Source organism: Hylobates moloch, unplaced genomic scaffold, assembly GCF_009828535.3.
Source record: "Hylobates moloch isolate HMO894 unplaced genomic scaffold, HMol_V3 SCAFFOLD_3, whole genome shotgun sequence".
In the NCBI taxonomy this organism is placed as follows: domain Eukaryota; kingdom Metazoa; phylum Chordata; class Mammalia; order Primates; family Hylobatidae; genus Hylobates; species Hylobates moloch.
In genome coordinates, this window is record NW_026652278.1 from 129,561,197 (window position 1) to 129,579,876 (window position 18,680).

The 18,680-nt window shown below is 35.9% G+C and overlaps 1 protein-coding gene across 1 annotated transcript in view; it reads right to left on the reverse strand.

Moving 5' to 3' along the window:
• SLC7A11 (solute carrier family 7 member 11) overlaps positions 1-18,234 on the reverse strand; it is a 70,987-nt gene extending 52,753 nt beyond the window's left edge. The window contains exons 1-3 of the mRNA XM_032147277.2: positions 17,558-18,234; positions 12,136-12,262; positions 8,036-8,151 (exon numbers count right to left, since the gene is read on the reverse strand). Of these exons, the coding sequence (XP_032003168.1) occupies positions 8,036-8,151; positions 12,136-12,262; positions 17,558-17,834 (520 nt within the window). The 5' untranslated portion in view covers positions 17,835-18,234. The remainder of the gene's footprint in view (positions 1-8,035; positions 8,152-12,135; positions 12,263-17,557) is intronic.
• Between the last annotated feature and the right edge of the window lie 446 nt (positions 18,235-18,680).

Below are 18,680 nucleotides of genomic sequence, written 5' to 3' on the forward strand. Positions count from 1 at the left end.
GAATGAATGAACTGGATCCTCAGTTAGAAAATCTAAGGCACAAGGGAAATGGTGATGCTCTAAGACCTTTCTCCCCTACTCTACTGGGATGACTGAGGTTATTCTAGAAAGTGGATTTCAACTTCATACTCTTTCCACAAGCTTATGCTTAGAACAACCCAAAATACTACTTTATTCCTGACATTTACAGTTATTAACTATAACCTTTATAATTATAAAGGTATATTCTCCCTAAACAGATATTTAAAATGTAAAGATATTTCTCAAAGAATGAAACAAAACTCCTACAGAATTCTTATTATTCAAATTGCAATTGGAAGTTTTCCTTATATGTAGTAATGAGTCCACCTCACAGTTTTCATTGCCTGATGTAGTTACTAGCTCACTTCAGAATTTAACAATCAGTGCAAATGTTAGCAACATACAATCTTTAAAGGCAAAAAAATGGAAATAGCCTAAACCTCCTAAAGGAAGGCTAATTAAGGTATATCATTTTAATAGTTTATATGCAGCCACTTAAAATTATGAGGCAGTTAAATATTTATTACAAGAAAGGGTATTCATGATATATTACTGATCAATACAGCAAGTTAGAGGAATGGATGGAAAGAAGGAAAGAAGGTAGGAGGAAAGGAAGGAAGGAAGGATAGAAGGAAGGAAGGATGGAAAGAAGGAAGGAAGGAAGGAAGGAAGGAAGGATAAATAGAAAGATCTAGAAACATATTTACCAAAACATCAACAGCAGGTGTTTATAGGTAATAGAACACTAAATAATTTTCAGTTTTTAAAATTTATTTTTAGGAACAGTTTAATAAATTTTATAATGAACATATAGCATTTTGGTGACTATAGTTTCAAATACTGAATTGTATACTTGAAATAAATGTTCTCGCCACAAAACAAAAAAAAAGAGGGGTAACTAAATGACGTGACAGAGGTGTTAACTCACTTGATTGTGACAATCATTTCACTATATATATATATACATAAAATCATTACATTGTACACCCTAAAATTACAATTTTATTTGTCATATATACCGCAATAAAGATGAAAAAAGTTTAAAAAGTAAATGAAGAAACAAAATACGTTTTGTTTTTGGAAAAAATTCCAAGATGGGAAAAATAAGGGATCAGACGATCTCATACAAAGTGAAATGCGGTGTTACTAACGAAGAAATATTTCAAAGGAGTAATTATGAGAATGATCAAAAAGGCCAAACCCCTGAATAAGCTACAGGAGCATCTAAGGGGGGATATTTCATCTGTGTTGGAAGCTGAAAACATGAAGGGATAGACAGGTCTGTTGTCAATGATAAAGTGCATTATTTTATCAGAGGAATCACAAAAATAAAATTATTTATCTCTCCCCAATATAAGGCACTTATATATGGAAAATAAGTTAGTGTAACTCTGCTCCCCGCTCCATCATCCAGTGATTCCTTTCCTTTTTATGCAAATGACTGTGTGATGAGTCATTACACAATAATGATTATTGTTTTAATTAAGGAGGTTCAACGTTGGTGTAAAAGTGAAAAAATTGTCTCATGTGGCCACCAGCAACAAAAGGGCAGTGTTTTCTTTCAAATAGGGCTCCTACAACCCAAAGCACTCTGTATTTATGAAAGTTCTTTCCACAGTAGAAAAGAACTGTTACATAAAGAGAAAGAGAGAAAAAGAAAGGAGAGGAAAGGAGAAGGATAAAAAGGAAAAGAGGCAGGCAGGGAGGAAGGCAGGAGAGAGAGAGAGGCATTCTTATTTTTGGAACAACTAACTAGCTATATGTTTGAAAATAAGAAAGAGGTTTTGTTACTTTCATAAAGAGTATAAGTACCTAATGCCTATTGAAATATTAAAAAAACCTGAGTATTTGGGATTTTAAAAAATACTTTGTAAAGTTTTCTTAGGCAAATGGAAGACAAAATTAAACAGTTATGAATTGATCATCTCACCCTGCTTTCCTCTCAGATAGCTTAACAAAAATTCTCATTAAGATGCTAGTACGCTGCTGGTGGGAATGTAAATTAGTATAGCCACTATAGAAAACAGTATGGAAGGGACTCAAAAAACTAAAAATAAATCTATCATATGATCTAGCAATCCCATTGCTGGGTACTTGATTGTGGTGGTAGTTTCACAAGTGAATACATACATCTCGTTTTATCAAACTGTACATTTAAAGCATGTGTGGTTTATTGTGTCAATTACACCTCAATACAACTTTTTAAGAAAAAAAAAGATGAATTTTTTTCAAAGGGTTCTCAAAACCCTGCTTTATCTGAGCATCCAGACATTGTACTCGTTATTTGGTACACCAAATTCCAGCTGAGATGCACTTGAATTACCCTGAAGGCACAGCTTAACAAGTAACAAGGCAGCCAGTGACAGGCACAGTGAAGCTTCTCCAGTGGCTGTAACTGCTGTTTCATAATGTGTCTTTACAGTGAAATTTATGTCTATGTATGTTGCTTATCCAACAATATTGAAAAGGGACTTGGGATTCACTAAATGCAAGAGCTTTCTGAGTTTCTGAAACAAATAATACATACTTTTAAAAAATACTACCTACCCACATTGCAATAATGAAAGAAATCTGGGCCAGCCCTCTGTTCCGAGTTTTACTTCCTTTGAATAACAATTTGCTAATTTCACACATGAGGAAATAATTGTATCAGTTTGGGCATTTTTTGTATGCTTGCCTTAAATTTTACCAAAATAAAAATACAGCGATATATAGTTTTTATTTACTTATGATGCAGTTTCCTAAGAACTGAAATGTGGCAATGGAAGCTATATCTATAAATCCTGGAGATAAGAAATACATATTTGAAGGAAGCTATATTTGAAAAGGATGTTTAGGGGAATGTTAAGGACTGAAGCTGTGATTTAAGGACTGGCAAGTATTTCTTTCTGCACTATGTAATTCAAGTCTGTCTTTGGGTTTTGAAGAGTGAGATTACAGAGTCTAGATATATTGGGTTTTCTCCCAGGTTCAGGTTCTTCTTGGCTTCTGAATTCTGAGTACTTTGTGCTTAACTGATAAAATATATGGATACTGTGTATGTATGTTACATGTTGAGATAAAGTGGGTTGTTTCACTGCTGTTTTGTAATGGCTGCCTGGATTCCTTTTATCTTTTTTTTAGCATTCGTCTCCCGGATGCATTAATTTTAGAGAAGACAGGTAGCAACAAACACTTTAAAAAGCAGAGTGACAGTTTATATCTAGGATCTCACTGTTGGGAATAAAAATGTTAAGTGATATATAAATACAAACTTATTTTATGGCAGACATTGTACAAAGACTTTACATGAATAATGTTATTTAATCCTCATATCTCTATGACATAGTCATTTTATTGGCTTTATTTTTCAGATGAGCAGCTGAGACTCGAGGTATTGTTTAACTTGCCTATGTCTGCATAGGTAGTAACAGTGAAGATGGGTCTGGAGCCCAGGTAATCTAACTCTGGAGCCCACACTTTTACCATTAGTTCCCAGGTAACAATGAGGAAGTAGTTCAAAAGACATACATGATCCCCTTAGTGTACCTAGTTCTTTTAAACTCACGATGGCTCTTTGTCTCTGCAAAAGTTCGTATTTATGTTAGCTGGGATTTCAGGACCCTTTGTTTCCACATTTTACATGTTATCCTCCTAAAGTATATGATAGTTGTTCTGCAGTACTTGTATATTTTAATACTATGTATATAAGAATTGGTTGTGTTGGTAAGTTACTTATGGTAGAAAAGAAGTAGGTATAGCCAGATTTCAAAGGTTTAAACACAGCCACTTCATATGCTGTGTTTGAAGTGTTAACACAGAAATAGTCCTAGATTTTCTTTTATGTAATTTAATGGTGCCAGGAAAATATAGATTTCAAAAAGAATATAAAGTAATACGTTTGTAGAACTGGCTAATTTTTTTCACAATACAATCACAAATGTTACTTTGCTTGTTCCTCCCAATTACTTTCAAAAGTTTGAGAATTAGGATGGGGCTCTTAACTCATCTTTATTTTATATAGAAATAATAAACTAGCAAGGAAATTGATATCCAACAATTGATGGTGTTAGGGATGGATCTGGGACTAGATCTAATATCTTAAGGAGAATATTTGTCTTATAATATTGTGACATTCAAGTGTATAATTTATATAGAGAGTCCAATTTCAGGAATACAGAACAGATAAATATTTTAAATACTGAGCATACTTCAATGCTTATTGAATCTATAAAAGCAGTGAAAATTCATGAACTTCTACAGAAGGTGAAGAAAGTAATTACAGGCCGGGTGTGGTGGCTCATGCCTGTAATCCTAGCACTTTGAGAGGCCGAGGCGGGCGGATCACGAGGTCAGGAGATCAAGACCATCCTGGCTAACATAGTGAAACTCCGTCTCTACTAAAAATACAAAAAATTAGCCGGGCGTGGTGGTGGGTGCCTGTAGTCTCAGCTACTCGGGAGGCTGAAGCAGGAGAATGGCGTGAACCCAGGAGGCGGAGCTTGCAGTGAGCCAAGATCACACCACTGCACTCCAGCCTGGGCGACAGAGCAAGACTCCGTCTCAAAAAAAAAAAAAGAAAGAAAGTAATTACAATATTGGGCTATAAGAGAGCAGCCAAATGTGAATCTATAAGATTTTCCATCTAAACTTCCATGCACCTGACATGTTTACTGGAATAGATGAAATTTGTATAAGCAAAAACTTTTTTATCTCCATTAAATTTGAGAGAAATTAAATACAGTACTTAAAAAAATGGGGGTGAATTAGTATTTACTTAACCCCCCACCCTTATCCCATTATCATCTCTCAAATGGTTGGCGAACATTTCACAAAATTTGAAATTCTCTTTTTCTATGATGTAGTAAAACCCTTCAGGTTTGCCCTTTTTCTATGCTTAACTAGAGATTTCAAATGACTACAAACTGTTTCCTTTCCCAGGGATCACAGGGAAGCAATTCATGCAATTAAACTCTATTTTCTACATCTTGGTAACCTTCCACCCCTAACAGGTAGAAAATCACCTAGACTCACTTTGAAGAAAGCAGGATGTGAGAGATTTGCCCCTAGATAAATTTCTCCTTCTCTATCTCCATCTCCACCCGCTGTTGCTCCATTAAAGCTACATTTTTCTTAAAGACAGTTTGACTTTCCCAGTTAGGGCAGTGATTTACGTTACCTACCACTGAGTCCAGTTTGCTTTTTAACTGTTGCTGATTATGGGAACACATTTCTTTCTCAGAATTTCAAGCTTGCAAAAGGAACATCAAAATTTAAAAATGAATGTAATAACTCATGGCAAAAATAGAAGGAAATGTCTGGGTTCGTCTAAGATTTACTCAGGCTCCTTGTTAACTATTCCATCACCAATGTCTACTACAGAGGTTTTGTAAATCCTAACATGGTTATCCTTTCCTAGAACTGTTTTAAAGTTTAGTTTGAGCAGTTTTCATCTAATCCTCAGAGATACAAATTTTCCCTTTAAAATGTTTAATTGAATTGGGATAAACAAGAAGAGAGTTATCTAGACTTATAAAAACATAAATATAGCATTATTATTCATATAATTTTAACTCCAAAGTGAGTAAAATTTGTGGATTTATAAATGTTTACATGCAATCTACTTAGTCTTCTGGTTATGGCTTTTAATTAATAACTATTATTGTCAATTTACAGAGCTCTCAAAAATGCCATCCCTCCTCTTCTCTTTTTTAAATATAATAATTGTGATCTGATTCTGCCTCAGTCATTCAAGGGACAAGAAAATGGTGAATATAACAATGGCTGTTAGTCCAGTCCTTTAGTGGAACAGTGGACTTATCAAGAACTTTCTATAGGCAACGCACTCTGTTAAAGGTCTTAAAAATCTGACTTTGATCATGTCTTTTTCGGGAACATGGAGGGAGCTAGAGGCCATTATCTTTAGCAAACTAACACAGGAACAGAAAACCAAATACTGTATGTTTTCATGTATAAGTGGGAGCTAAATGATGACAACTCATTAACACAAAGGGGAACACACACTGGGCCTACTTGAGGGTGTTTGGAAGGAGAGAGAGAATCAGAAAAACATAGCTTGTGTACTAGGTTTAGTACCTGGGTGATGAGACAATCTGTACACCAAACCCCCATGACACGAGTTTACCTATGTAACAAACTGCACATGTACCCCTGAACTCAAAATAAAAGCTAAAAAAAAAAAGAAAAAACAATGAAAAAGAATATGACCTAAACAAAAAATCTGGCTTAATTTCATCTTCCTTCAGCCATTCAAGATATTAATAGATTATCTTTCCATAGGCATTTTCCTAATAAATAAAACTGGGGCTTAAATAGGTTTAAAAATTAGCACAAGATCACAAAACTAAGAATTGTAACACCAAGTTTCAATTCCAGGTTGTTTGCCTCCAAAGCCTAAACTGTAACCACTATGCTAAAATGGTTCAACCCACAAAAACTTAAGACTGCTAGATCTGAACATAATATGAAGCAAACTCTATTTCATTTTTATCATTTTCCCACTGCCTGGAAACATATTAAAGATATCTAATCCTCCAAGTTTAACAGGTAAATAGACTATAGACTTTTCTGCTGGAGAAAACATTCTTAGACTTCTCAGAAAATCAAGTCAACAAATACTTACTGAGCACCAACAACATGCTAGGAGCTAAGTGAGCGGCTAGAAATACAGCAATAAATAGGTCTCTAGTCTCATGGAACTTCAAATGATGTTTTTCCAAAAGTATAAATAACTACCATTTTTTATTGTGTTCTTAATAAATTGAATAAAATAATGTCTTTGCTGCAAGTAACACAGATGGAACTGGAAGTCACTATTTTAAGTGGAATTAAAGAAAAAGAAAGTCAAATACCATAGGTTCTCCTTATAAGTGGGAGCTAAATAATGTATACACATAGATGTAGAGTGTGAAATAATAGACATTGGGGACTCAGAGAGATGAGAGGGTAGGAGGAGGATGAGGGATGAAAATTACCTAATATCTACGATGTACACTATTTGGGTGATGGTTACACTAAAAGCCCAGACTCCACCACTACACAATATATCCATGTAACACAACTGCATTGCACCCCCTAAATCTATTTTTTAAGTTTTAATTAAAAATAAATAAATGAATTATAGGCAATAAGTAAATTACAGGCAATACCCCAGGCATTGTCCCATTGAAACACCTTAGCCATACAAACTAAAAATTCTTCCATGATTATGTAGTTCAGTTATTCCTGTGTAGCTTTCTCTTTATGAGTAGCTAAAACTCGGTTAAATGTGATCATATTGATTCTTAAGACAGTGATTCGAATGGCACCTAGAATTAAGTTATCCTTTCCCATATTTAAGGGTTTGGTACCTGGCATCTTTTGGGAAATTAGAGTCATAGATGGCTTCATATCACTCACGTAATTTTGTACATATGCTTCTGTTTCTTTTTTTAATCAATGAATATTTGTGCCCATTGATAAACGATGAACAACTTCTCAATTTGGAGACCATAAAGAAACCTAGTTGGAAAATACTACTAATAATCAATCTTGAAAGAAAACTCTTTTCATGACCAACAACAGGCAGCTAACATTATAACACTGGGAGTGACAGCTGCTAACACTATAAAATGTATAAACACAACTTACACACCCACTACATAAAGGTAATTCCATGATTACACATGAGATATAATTCAATATATAGCTAATTTCCAATTCAAATAATCTCTAAAATAATTGGGATTTCCTCTTTAGAAGTCTTGTTCATGTATAATAGACTTAATATTTTACTAGTAAGGTGATTTTCACTATTTAAAAAGATTAGCCATCATTTCTATTGACCAAATACAAAACTGGCATGGAATACAATATTGGATTCCACTCCAAATCCTTCCAGTAGAAATTTGGAACTGTAAGCAAAAAGAACATGATGTGAGAGGCAATCCCACAATGCAAAAAGTCTAAAGACACTTTGTCTTCAATCATTTTTGTGTTGTTTTTCCTTTTTTACATGTATAGCTATAATACTCACTTAGGCCCACAGCTGTAATGAGCTTGATTGCAAGTTCAGGGATTTCACATTGAATAAAAAATGGTTCCAGAATGTAGCGTCCAAATGCCAGGGATATCACAGCAGTAGCTGCAGGTCTAAAAAAAAAAAAAAAAAAAAAAAAAAGTATATATTTAGGTTAACCACAGGGGAAAAAATTGCATTTTCATTAATTTTTTCTACCTTGAGTGTATTTAGCATATGGAACATGTTAAATACGAAAGTCTATAGTTTTCAGAATTCCGTACTTGATTAGATTGCCATAGACATTCCAAACGAAATACTTCCTATAACATTGGTGGCTAGATTTTAAACTTCACATATTCTTGGGAACAAGGGCAAGTACTATCAACTTTTCCCCTGCTCTCCCATATTTGACTTTTCCTTAAAAATCTGGCTTATTACATGAGATCTTGACAGAGCTAGGCTTACAGGAAGCCATCTTCTTTCTCAAAAAGTCAGTAAGTAAACTTCAGCCATATTATGAATTAGTTAATGCCGTACAGATCTAATGTGTCAGGGCATAGTCAAAAGAATGAACACAACACTCAACCTAAAAAATTAGTATTAAGTGTTCCCTGCAAATACATGCCTAAATACTTGACTTTGTTTTACTCTTATTTTTTCTGTACAGACAAAAACTCAGTCAAGTGATTATTCTTAATCCTATAGTAACATTCAGATATAAAATATAAATTTAAAAATAATAGATTTATTATAATCTTATACAATTAGGAAAATATAAATGAGACAAGAATATGAAATAAATTCACATATTTAGAAATATAGGTAATACATCTTTCTATTTTAATTCTTCAAATATTTTTATGAGAAAATTACACTGACCTTTTCATTTTAGATGTATGTATATATGAATGCATATTTTTTTCCATAAACATGCAAGTCTGTGTAATTATCTAATTTCTTTTTTTTTTTTTGAAATGGAGTCTCACTCTGTCCCCCAGGCTGGAGTGTAGTGGCACGATCTCATCTCACTGCAACCTCCGCCTCCTGTGTTCAAGCAATTCTCCTGCCTCAGCCTCCTGAGTAGCTGGGATTACAGGCACATGACACCACGCCTGACTAATTTTTTGTATTTTTAGTAGAGACGGGGTCGCATCATATTGGTCAGGCTGGTCTCGAACTCCTGACCTGATGATCCACCTGCCTCGGCCTCCCAAAGTGTTGGGATTACAGGCGTGAGCCACTGTGCCCGATGGCAATTACCTAATTTCTTATGCCAAACTTCCTTTTTAGCTTCTCTTTCTTCTCATGGTTACCCAACATTCATGCCTGATCCATAGATTATCAGAAAACCAACCACCATTACATGTTCCCAACTTTGGCCGGCTGATACTGGAGAGCGGCATAAGGTTTTTAATTTTCTTCTTTTCCTAGACACCCTCCCATCTTCCCCAAACAAAACTGTTTATCCTATTCTCCATCATTTATACAATTTTTGATGTATAATTTAAAATCTGATCATGTCATTTTAGTGCTTTCAAAATATGTTCAGGATATGCAAAAAGCCTTCACATTGCATTCAAGGCTCCATCTGGTCTAAGCTCTCCCTACTTCTTCAGTTAGCTTCCTCCCACTAGAAGGATATGAATCTTCTCTGCCTGCAGCCTCTGCAACTCATTGACTATGTTTTATACTTCAGATCTTGGTTCAATTTTCCTTTCCCAGGCAAAGCTTCTCCAACCTCTGACTGGGCCAGATCTCTTGGAGTATATTCATACTGAAGCCCTTGGCCTGCTTTCTACAGTGCTTATCACCGTAGCAATTTTATATTTACCTATGTGATTTCTCGATTGATAATGATTTCCTCCCACTTGACTCTGAGCTCTAAGGGTACAAAATCATATCTATCTTAATCACAATTTTATCTCCAGTGTTTAGTACAGTGTCTATCATATAGTGGAAACCCAATATATATTGAATATATAGTGAACACGCAAATTTGGTTTAATGACCCCTGCTGTGTACAGATAGATAATATTTCTCTCCTTGAAATCTGTGTGTTACAGATTATTTCTGGCAATACTAACTTAATCTAAAGGTATAATTTTAATGGGAAGTACTTACGAACTATGGGTATTAGTAAAAGAAGAGAAATGTTTACATACTTAGATATTTTGTCCCTCCTCATGTCATTTGTTATTCTGCCTATTTAAAAGACCAACTCAGCAATATGAGTATGTTATGACAAAGAGATATATGAACATATTTTAAAAGCTTCTGGAATACAAAAGTAGTTTCCTCTGTCAACAGACACACACACACACACACACACACACACACACACAGAGAAATGTAGTTTTTTTTTTTTTTTTTAAATTAAAGTAACATTTGATTATCAGCTACCTGGGAGCAGAAATTGTGGCTGATTTGATTTTAGATCTCTTTTTATTGCCATTTACCATTCAGTAGCAGTTTGTGGAATAAATAAATTAATATATGAATATTTTATCTGTGCTACTGTAAGATATAAGCTATATTTATATGGAATGATCATGTTCATCATAATGCCAAGCAATGAGCCAAAGTTACACAACTAATACATGGCTGAAGACGGAGTCAAGTCCAACTGTATTAAGCTCCAAAGCCCACCATCCTGACAGGCCAGCAGTCTAAATAAGTAGTACATGCATTTGAATGCTGAGTATGTTGTACACAATATATTGTAACTTTAAACTTTCAATTACTTATTCAAAAATAATTTAATATGTGCCAAAAAAAGGGCACTGACCTAAGTAGTATATGGGTTGCAAAAAGATCTTATCTTTATATGCTTGAAATGTTGGCAGTTTTAAAAGGGAAACAAAATATAGACGCCTAAAATGTTAAGGAAGAATAGAAGGTATCATGTTCAATGCCAAATGTGAAGTAGAGAAAGCATTTTCAGAAGAATTTAGAGATGAAAGAAATAACATAAATTAGAATAAACAGGAAATTAATTGTGGGAAAGAAAGGATTTAAGATGACCCTTGAAGAGCAGATAAGATTGAGATAACCAAAAGGAACAGAAAGTACATTCCCGATACAGGAATTTCAGGAAAGGAAAAAATTATTATTTCATTATAATGATTTTAAATAATGCAAAGTTGTTTAAAATGAAAAAGACTTCATGAAGCATATACTACTTTGAAGATCTTTTTTTTGTTTAAAAAAAAGACTTCTAACACTGTAAAACTCATGATTAGTGTTGTCAATACTTACTAGCACTGTATTTGGCACTTAGCCATAAAAGCTCACATGAGCTCTCAATCACATATGTTTGATAAGTTTGATAAGAGCAAGTTTCCCTAGTAATATCCATTAAATTCTGTAATCAGAATGTGCACTTCACATTTTATCGAAGTAGTTAGCCTTAAGGAACTGTGATACTCTGAAATGCTCGTATGACATCATAAGCTTCCCACAAAGTTGAAGGAAATTTGCTATTCAGAGTGACTTAGCACTATTCAGTGTGATTTTAAACCAAGACAAGCAGGAATGTAAACACACTGTTACAACAATAAAATCAAAAAAGACTTTTGGAACTGTAGTTCCTGATTTGTTTAATATAAGGAAATGAGTCATTTGACTCTGTCATGCAAACTCTGTTTTTTATGAAGTATAAGACTTGGTGACCAACTAAGTTGTTAGGCACAGAAGTGTCTTCGTCACGATGACTAAGTAAAGTTAAATGCCTTAATGATATAATCTACAATAAGAGAAAACTTCAATATTTAATTTTGTCTAGTTGGTCAAAAGGTATCCAGGTGAATTTTCATGTTCATATTCTTTCAAGTAAGCATCTTTCTCCTAGAAGTGTCAAAGAGAATAGCTGAGAGTTAAAGAAAGGTAGATACTTTTAAAAGTTTGGCATTACTGGTGAACTGCTTGTCAGTGACAAAATTGCATTAAAAATATCTTAATTCAGAAAGGTATTTTATCACAGGCTTTATATCCTGAGGTAGACATTTTTATCATGTAGTCACATGACATGCATATGTCTAACCAGTTAAAAATAATCAAGGTGATTTATAAGAATGAATTGGTTTATTTTTTCTTAATTCTTTCTACTATGCTCTTACCGTATTACGAGGAGTTCCACCCAGACTCGTACAAAAGCTGGTAATGGACCAAAGACTTCCAAAATATATGTGTAATGACCTCCAGATTTCTTTATACTTGTTCCCAATTCAGCATAAGACAAGGCTCCTGTGAAATATTTGTCACAAAATGGTACCAATTTAATACATTTTCAAGACACCCAGCATTAGAATAGATACAATAATGTTTATATGTTGCCTGAGATGTAACTACCTCCTTTGGTCTGAATGGCATCCTTATTCAAGACAAATAACTATCATCTAATGGCTAAGACCCGCCAAGTTCCTTTTCTAACATCCTCACAGTTGAGATTTAGTTTATTCTATTTGAACACTGTAATTTTACTTGAAATGACAAAGATACGTGTCTACAACAATATCATGTCTTCCAGAATTTTGAGCTGAAAGCCTGGAAATAGGGGAAAAAGAGGAGAGAGATATCAATAATATTGACCTATTTTTAGAAGAACACAACCTCACACCAAGACAAGGCATTAGTCCAAATGTTTGAGTTAGCTTTTAAGTTTTTTGAGTTATTTTTTGAGAAAACTTTTAATAAATTATGTTTCTGTGGAAAATCAAAATGAACAAGCTGTATCCACTCTTCAGAAAACTATGGACTCTATGCCTTGCAAGATTTCTTTTTTTTTTCTTTTGAGACGGAGTCTCACTCTGTCGCCCAAGCTGGAGTGCAGTGGCGCAATCTCGGCTCACTGTAAGCTCCACCTCCCGGGTTCACACCATTGTCCTGCCTCAGCCTCCCGAGTAGCTGGGACTACAGGTGCCCGCCACCACGCCTGGCTAATTTTTTTGTATATTTAGTAGGGATGGGGTTTCACGGTGTTAGCCAGGATGGTCTCAATCTCTTGACCTTGTGATCTGCCCACCTCGGCCTCTCAAAGTGCTGGGATTACAGGCGTGAGCCACCGCACTCAGCCAAGATTTCATTTAATTTGTAGGATATATTTTGTCAACAAAATGAATTCTGACTCAGTCTGTTTCTATAAAAGGCTATCTTGGATGTTTTTTGAAGTGTACACTCTGGGTGTTTTTTTTTTTGAGACGGAGTTTCTGGTCACCCAGGCTGGAGTGCAATGGTGCTGTCAGCTCATTGCAACCTCTGCCTCCTAGGTTCAAGCAATTCTCCTGCCTCAGGGTCCTGAATAGCTGGGATTACAGGTGGCTGCCACCATGCCTGGCTAATTTTCGTATTTTTAGTAGAGACGGGGTTTCACCATGTTGGCCAAGCTGGTCTTGAACTCCTGACCTCAGAAGATCCATCCACCTTGGCCTCCCAATGTGCTGGGATTACAGGTGTGAGCCACTGCACCCAGCCAGGATATATATATATATATATATATATTTTTTTTTTTTTTTTGAGACGGAGTCTCACTCTGTCCCCCAGGCTGGAGTGCAGTGGCACGATCTCTGCTCACTGCAACCTCTGCCTCCAGGGTTCAAGCAATTCTCCTGCCTCAGCCTCCCAAGTAGTTGGGATTACAAGTGCCTGCCAGCATGCCCAGCTAATTTTTTGTATGTTTAGTAGAGACAGGGTTTCTCCATGTTGGTCGGGCTGGTCTCCAACTCCCGACCTCAGGTGATCTGCTCACCTTGGCCACCCAAAGTGTTGGGATTACAGGCGTGAGCCACTGCGCCTGGCCCAGTATATACTTTTTAAAATGAAGTGCTATAATTTATATTTGTGTACTTTAGATCAAATTAACTATAAGCTAAATTTTTAACATTTAACAATACAATTCACATAAAATTGGACAAATATGCAACTCCCCAAAACCTCAGTTTCACTCTCTGTGAAACGGAGATCTCAGTTTCTACCTTATAAAGGAGTTGTGTGTATAAATGTGGCAGTGGGTACCTAGGACAGTACATGGCCTGACACATGGCAAGCATCACATGAAATATAGCTATACTTATTAATTTGAGTAATTAACAAGAAAATAAAAAATATATCCTGTCAGTATGTGAAAAGTTCTATCTGTACTGCCAAGTGCTCAAATGTAAGAACGCAATTTTTTTCCAATCTATTTCTGAGAATAAAAGTGTAGAAAAGTATTACTGATTAGTAATAATTTAGACAGAACTGTCCAATATAAATATAATTTGGATATTCAGTGAAATCTTAGTGTCACATATTTGATATGTGATTTCTAAACTTATCATGACATCAAAGTCACCTAGGAATAATTTTTATTTTTTTTAATTTTTGAGATAGGGTATCGCTCTGGCACCTAGGCTGGAGTGCAGTGGCACAATCTCGCCTCACTGCAGCGTCCGCCTCCTGAGCTCAAGTGATCCTTCCACGTCAGCCTCCCAAGTAGCTGGGACCACAGGTACACACCACCATGCCCAGCTAAATTTTTGCGTATTTTTTGTAGAGATAGAGTTTCACCATGTTGCCCAGGCTGGTCTGGAACTCCTGGGCTCAAGGGGTCTGTCTGCCTCAGCCTCCCAAAGTGCTGAGATTATTGGCATGAGCCACCGTGCTCAGTCTGGGAATAATTTTTAATTCGAAAACATGCAAATGAAAAACAGACTCTAATCAAGAGAGTATAGATTGTCCACAAGAGAAATTCAAGAATCTCTATCATTTTAAAATTTGCACAAATAATTCTAAAGTAACTAGTCTGCAGACTAATATTTGGGGAACACTGATGTATTTCATCTACCTATAACTAATTTTAACTAGTTGCAACTCACTCTCCATGGGGAAACATTCGCCATGTTGGTAGGCTGTCCAGAAAAGGATCCAATATAAACTGTTATTGGAAAGAGTCTTAAGTACCTCAGAATTTATTGTCAGAGAATCAATACCTAGACCTCTGTATGCTTTGCTGAAACTCCAGGATGGTTGCCCTAAGTTTAAACTGAGTTCTGGGGGAATCATTTTCATTTAAAGGTCTCAAGCTTCATAACCATTTTGCCCAGATGAAAAAACTTCAAAACAAGATGTAAAAATCCATGTATTGACCCTTCAATTAAAAAAAAAGTATACATATGTATTAAACCAAATGTACAGATTCTTTACAGTTGGTCCCAGAGTTCTAGAGTCTTTTTAAAAAGAAGGATTATTTTTTCTTCACATTTTGCTTTGCTTGCTGTAAGAGAGGCACTCCTGTCCAAAAGCTTCTGGTAACTCAAGTGACAAATGCAATGCAAATAAAGATAAGTAGATTAATACAAGAGCACACTCCTTGCAATTACTAATCAAAGAATACCAACTCAAGTGTAATGTTAGCTAGTCTCCTTAGCTGTTTCTCTCTTTTTATTTTTTTTTTTGAGCTTTTGCTTAAGATGATATGTAATACTTATGCATAAGCATATTTTCATAGTGCAAGTCAACATCACTTTAACTGGTGCAATACTCATACTGATCTATTTTCTTACATCTGAATAATCTTTTATTAGGTGCAAAAATTGAATCACATAGTAGAAGCTGCATGCACATAAGTATGCAAAGTCCAGTAAACTTGTTGTGGTTTTTCTGATTAGATATTGATTTATTCTGAATATATAAAGTGCTGTAGGAAGATTTAAAGGCTGAGGGTGCACAAAATCATTTAAGATGATCAACAATTAGGTTTCTCTTTATCTATAAGTGCATATACCAGAGATATTTTAATATTAATAGTGGCTAAGGGTACTATTAGAGATTTTCATAATGATATTACTCCAAATTATTTTATAAAGATGGGAAGTAATACTGGGAAATAATGATACACAATTGTTACTGAATATTTAATAAAGCACGTTAGTTATAAATAATACCACAAACTCTAAAAACCCCAAATAATTCCTCTATAAATCTTTCTATACTATGACCTTGTTTTAACAAGTTTTATTTAAAATAACTTCTTCCTAAAAATGGAATTTGAGGACCGGGCGCGGTGGCTCATGCCTGTAATTCCAGCACTTTGGGAGACTGAGGTGGGTGGATCACGAGGTCAGGAGATCGAGACCATCCTGGCTAACACGGTGAAACCCCATCTCTACTAAAAATACAAAAAATAAGCCAAATGTGGTGGCACACACCTGTAGTCCCAGCTACTTGGAAGGCTTAGGCAGGAGAATTGCTTGAACCCGGGAGGCGGAGGTTGCAGTGAGCCGAGATCACACCACTGCACTCCAGCCTGGGCAACAGAGCAAGACTCTGTCTTGAAAAAAAAAAAAAAAAAATGGAATTTGAGTTCTCTAGATGAGTCTCAAATCAATGATTTAAAACATCACAAGGCCTGAGTAGAAAGAATGAATGGATTGGTACACATGGGAACAGGAGTTAGCACTTGTTAATTAGTCCTAGAGTTAGCGTTAGTACTTGTTAGTTAGTGTTAGTCCTAGAGTTAAGACAAAGAGCAACTTTAAAGAACAGAATCTTTCCCAAGAAGAGTAAATAAATCCTCATAGCATAAATCAAATTTAATGTTTGACAGTTCACCAGTTTTTATCATCTTTACAACAAACTCATGTAGCTCTCTAGTAATTTGCCTACTTCATAAGGGGACATTTATTTACCTGTTTACTATTAATTGTCAAATCAATGGAAGAGACATAAATTTTGAAGAAAAATTCATAATTATACTTCTGCCAGTTCCCTTCAGATTAATTTAGTGAACAGGTGGATGAATCATCTGTGTCCCTGGAGAACAAGTGAAATACAATGAAAAAAACAGATCTGGGCAAGCACAGAAAACTAACACCCAACCGAAGTTTTAAAACTTACATTGCAAAAGTGTATGGGTATTGAGAAGAGATGAAAGGTTGAAAAGTAATTTGAAATATGCTCAGGCCATTGCAATATACCCCATTATGATAGGGATTGAGTTATGTGCCATCATACCTCTCTCCCATGTCAAGGACTTTTGAAAGGATATTAAGAGGTGACAAGGACATGAACTTAAAAAATATTTTTATAAAGACTGCCACCCATTTGTTTGGCTAATAAAAAGTCAGTAAGACTTCTGTTGAACACTCTGTTCTATGTCTAAATAGGCCATGCCAGGTTCCACTTCACAGGTGTCTCATTCATCATGCCAGCTGCCAGAATGCCCAAGCTAAGTGTACAACCGCCCGGCACAGAAAGTGTGCATGTTTTTTACTGGGTCATGAAAGTTAGCCTTTGCTCTCATCACCACAGAGAAAAGTCAGAAAATAGCCTGTCTTAGTCAGGAAAAGAAAGTACAGCCTGTAGGAAGCAATTTGAGGGTGTTCCAGATCACACCAACAGTGGATGCTGCGTCTGGGTAGTTCACGTACCTGAACAAAAATTTTTAAAATTTGGTGTGGCCTTTGCCATCCATTCACTCCTCAAAAACTACCATTTGCTTTCCCAGAAAGCAAGCTTTCTAGCCCCACAGCCACGCCCCCCCAGAGAAAAAGTCGCACTCACCAAATAGTGACAGGACCCCACACACCGTCCAGATGGTCAGAGACATGCCCACGCTGCCTGTGTTCTGGAGCACGCCCTTAGGAGAGATGAAGATTCCTGCTCCAATGATGGTGCCAATGATAATGGAGACTCCCCTCAGTAAAGTGACTTTCCTCTTCAGCTGCACTTTCTCCTGCCCAGGTGGCTCCTTGTTGCCCAGAGAAGGCAGCCTCCCGTTAACATTTCCCTGCAGGTAACCTCCTTTGGAGATGGTGGACACAACAGGCTTTCTGACCATAGTAGGGACACACGGGGGAAAAATAAAACAGAGGGAAAGAAAACAAAACTTTCAACTTTGGTGTCTCTTGGTGTTACTGATCGATGTCTTCCTCTTTGCTTTCTTTGCTTTCAGACTGTCTCTCTCAGCGCTATCGTGTTCACAGGTGAAAACTCAAAGGTGTGCTTTTTCCTTCACAGCGATCTAATTACTACTCAGAAACACCTGTGTATGCATCGTGCTCTCAATTCTCCACCTCCTTGTTCCACCACTGCTGCTGCTGCTGCTGCTGCCGCCCTATCATTACAAACCAGCTCAGCTTCCTCGTGGGCTTGTATTTAAGCGCCTGCCTGTCACACCAACTTACTACAGCTAAATGATGATGCAAATTCTCCAGGTTTGCATCAGCCACATGAGAAGGCTCCAGCATTACTCAGCTCTTTTTAAAAAAAAAAACAAAAAAAAAACAGGAGGAGCTTGTTGCTCAACTGACCTAAGCTTTTTAGAGAACAAAGCACACACTTTAAAGAGATTTTAGCCAATCCAGAAGTAGTAAATGCGGAACAGACCTTCCAGAGATTTAAAGCAACTCGTAGTGAGCAACAAAAGCTGTTCAAACAAAATGAAACAGGAAATAGTTACTTCATTTTAAGGAGTTTCTTTTTCTTTAATGCATGTATAAAAACATTTTACACGCGACTGTTTTGTGAGTGGAATGTATCCTAAAGCTGCATTGTTTATAACAATACAGTTTGAATTTCATAATTTGTGTAATGCTTATTTTTATTTTTTTATTTTGAGTTTTTTATAAGGCAATACAGTCAAATCCAATATTTACAAAATTAAAAAGAGTCTACACTTTATATT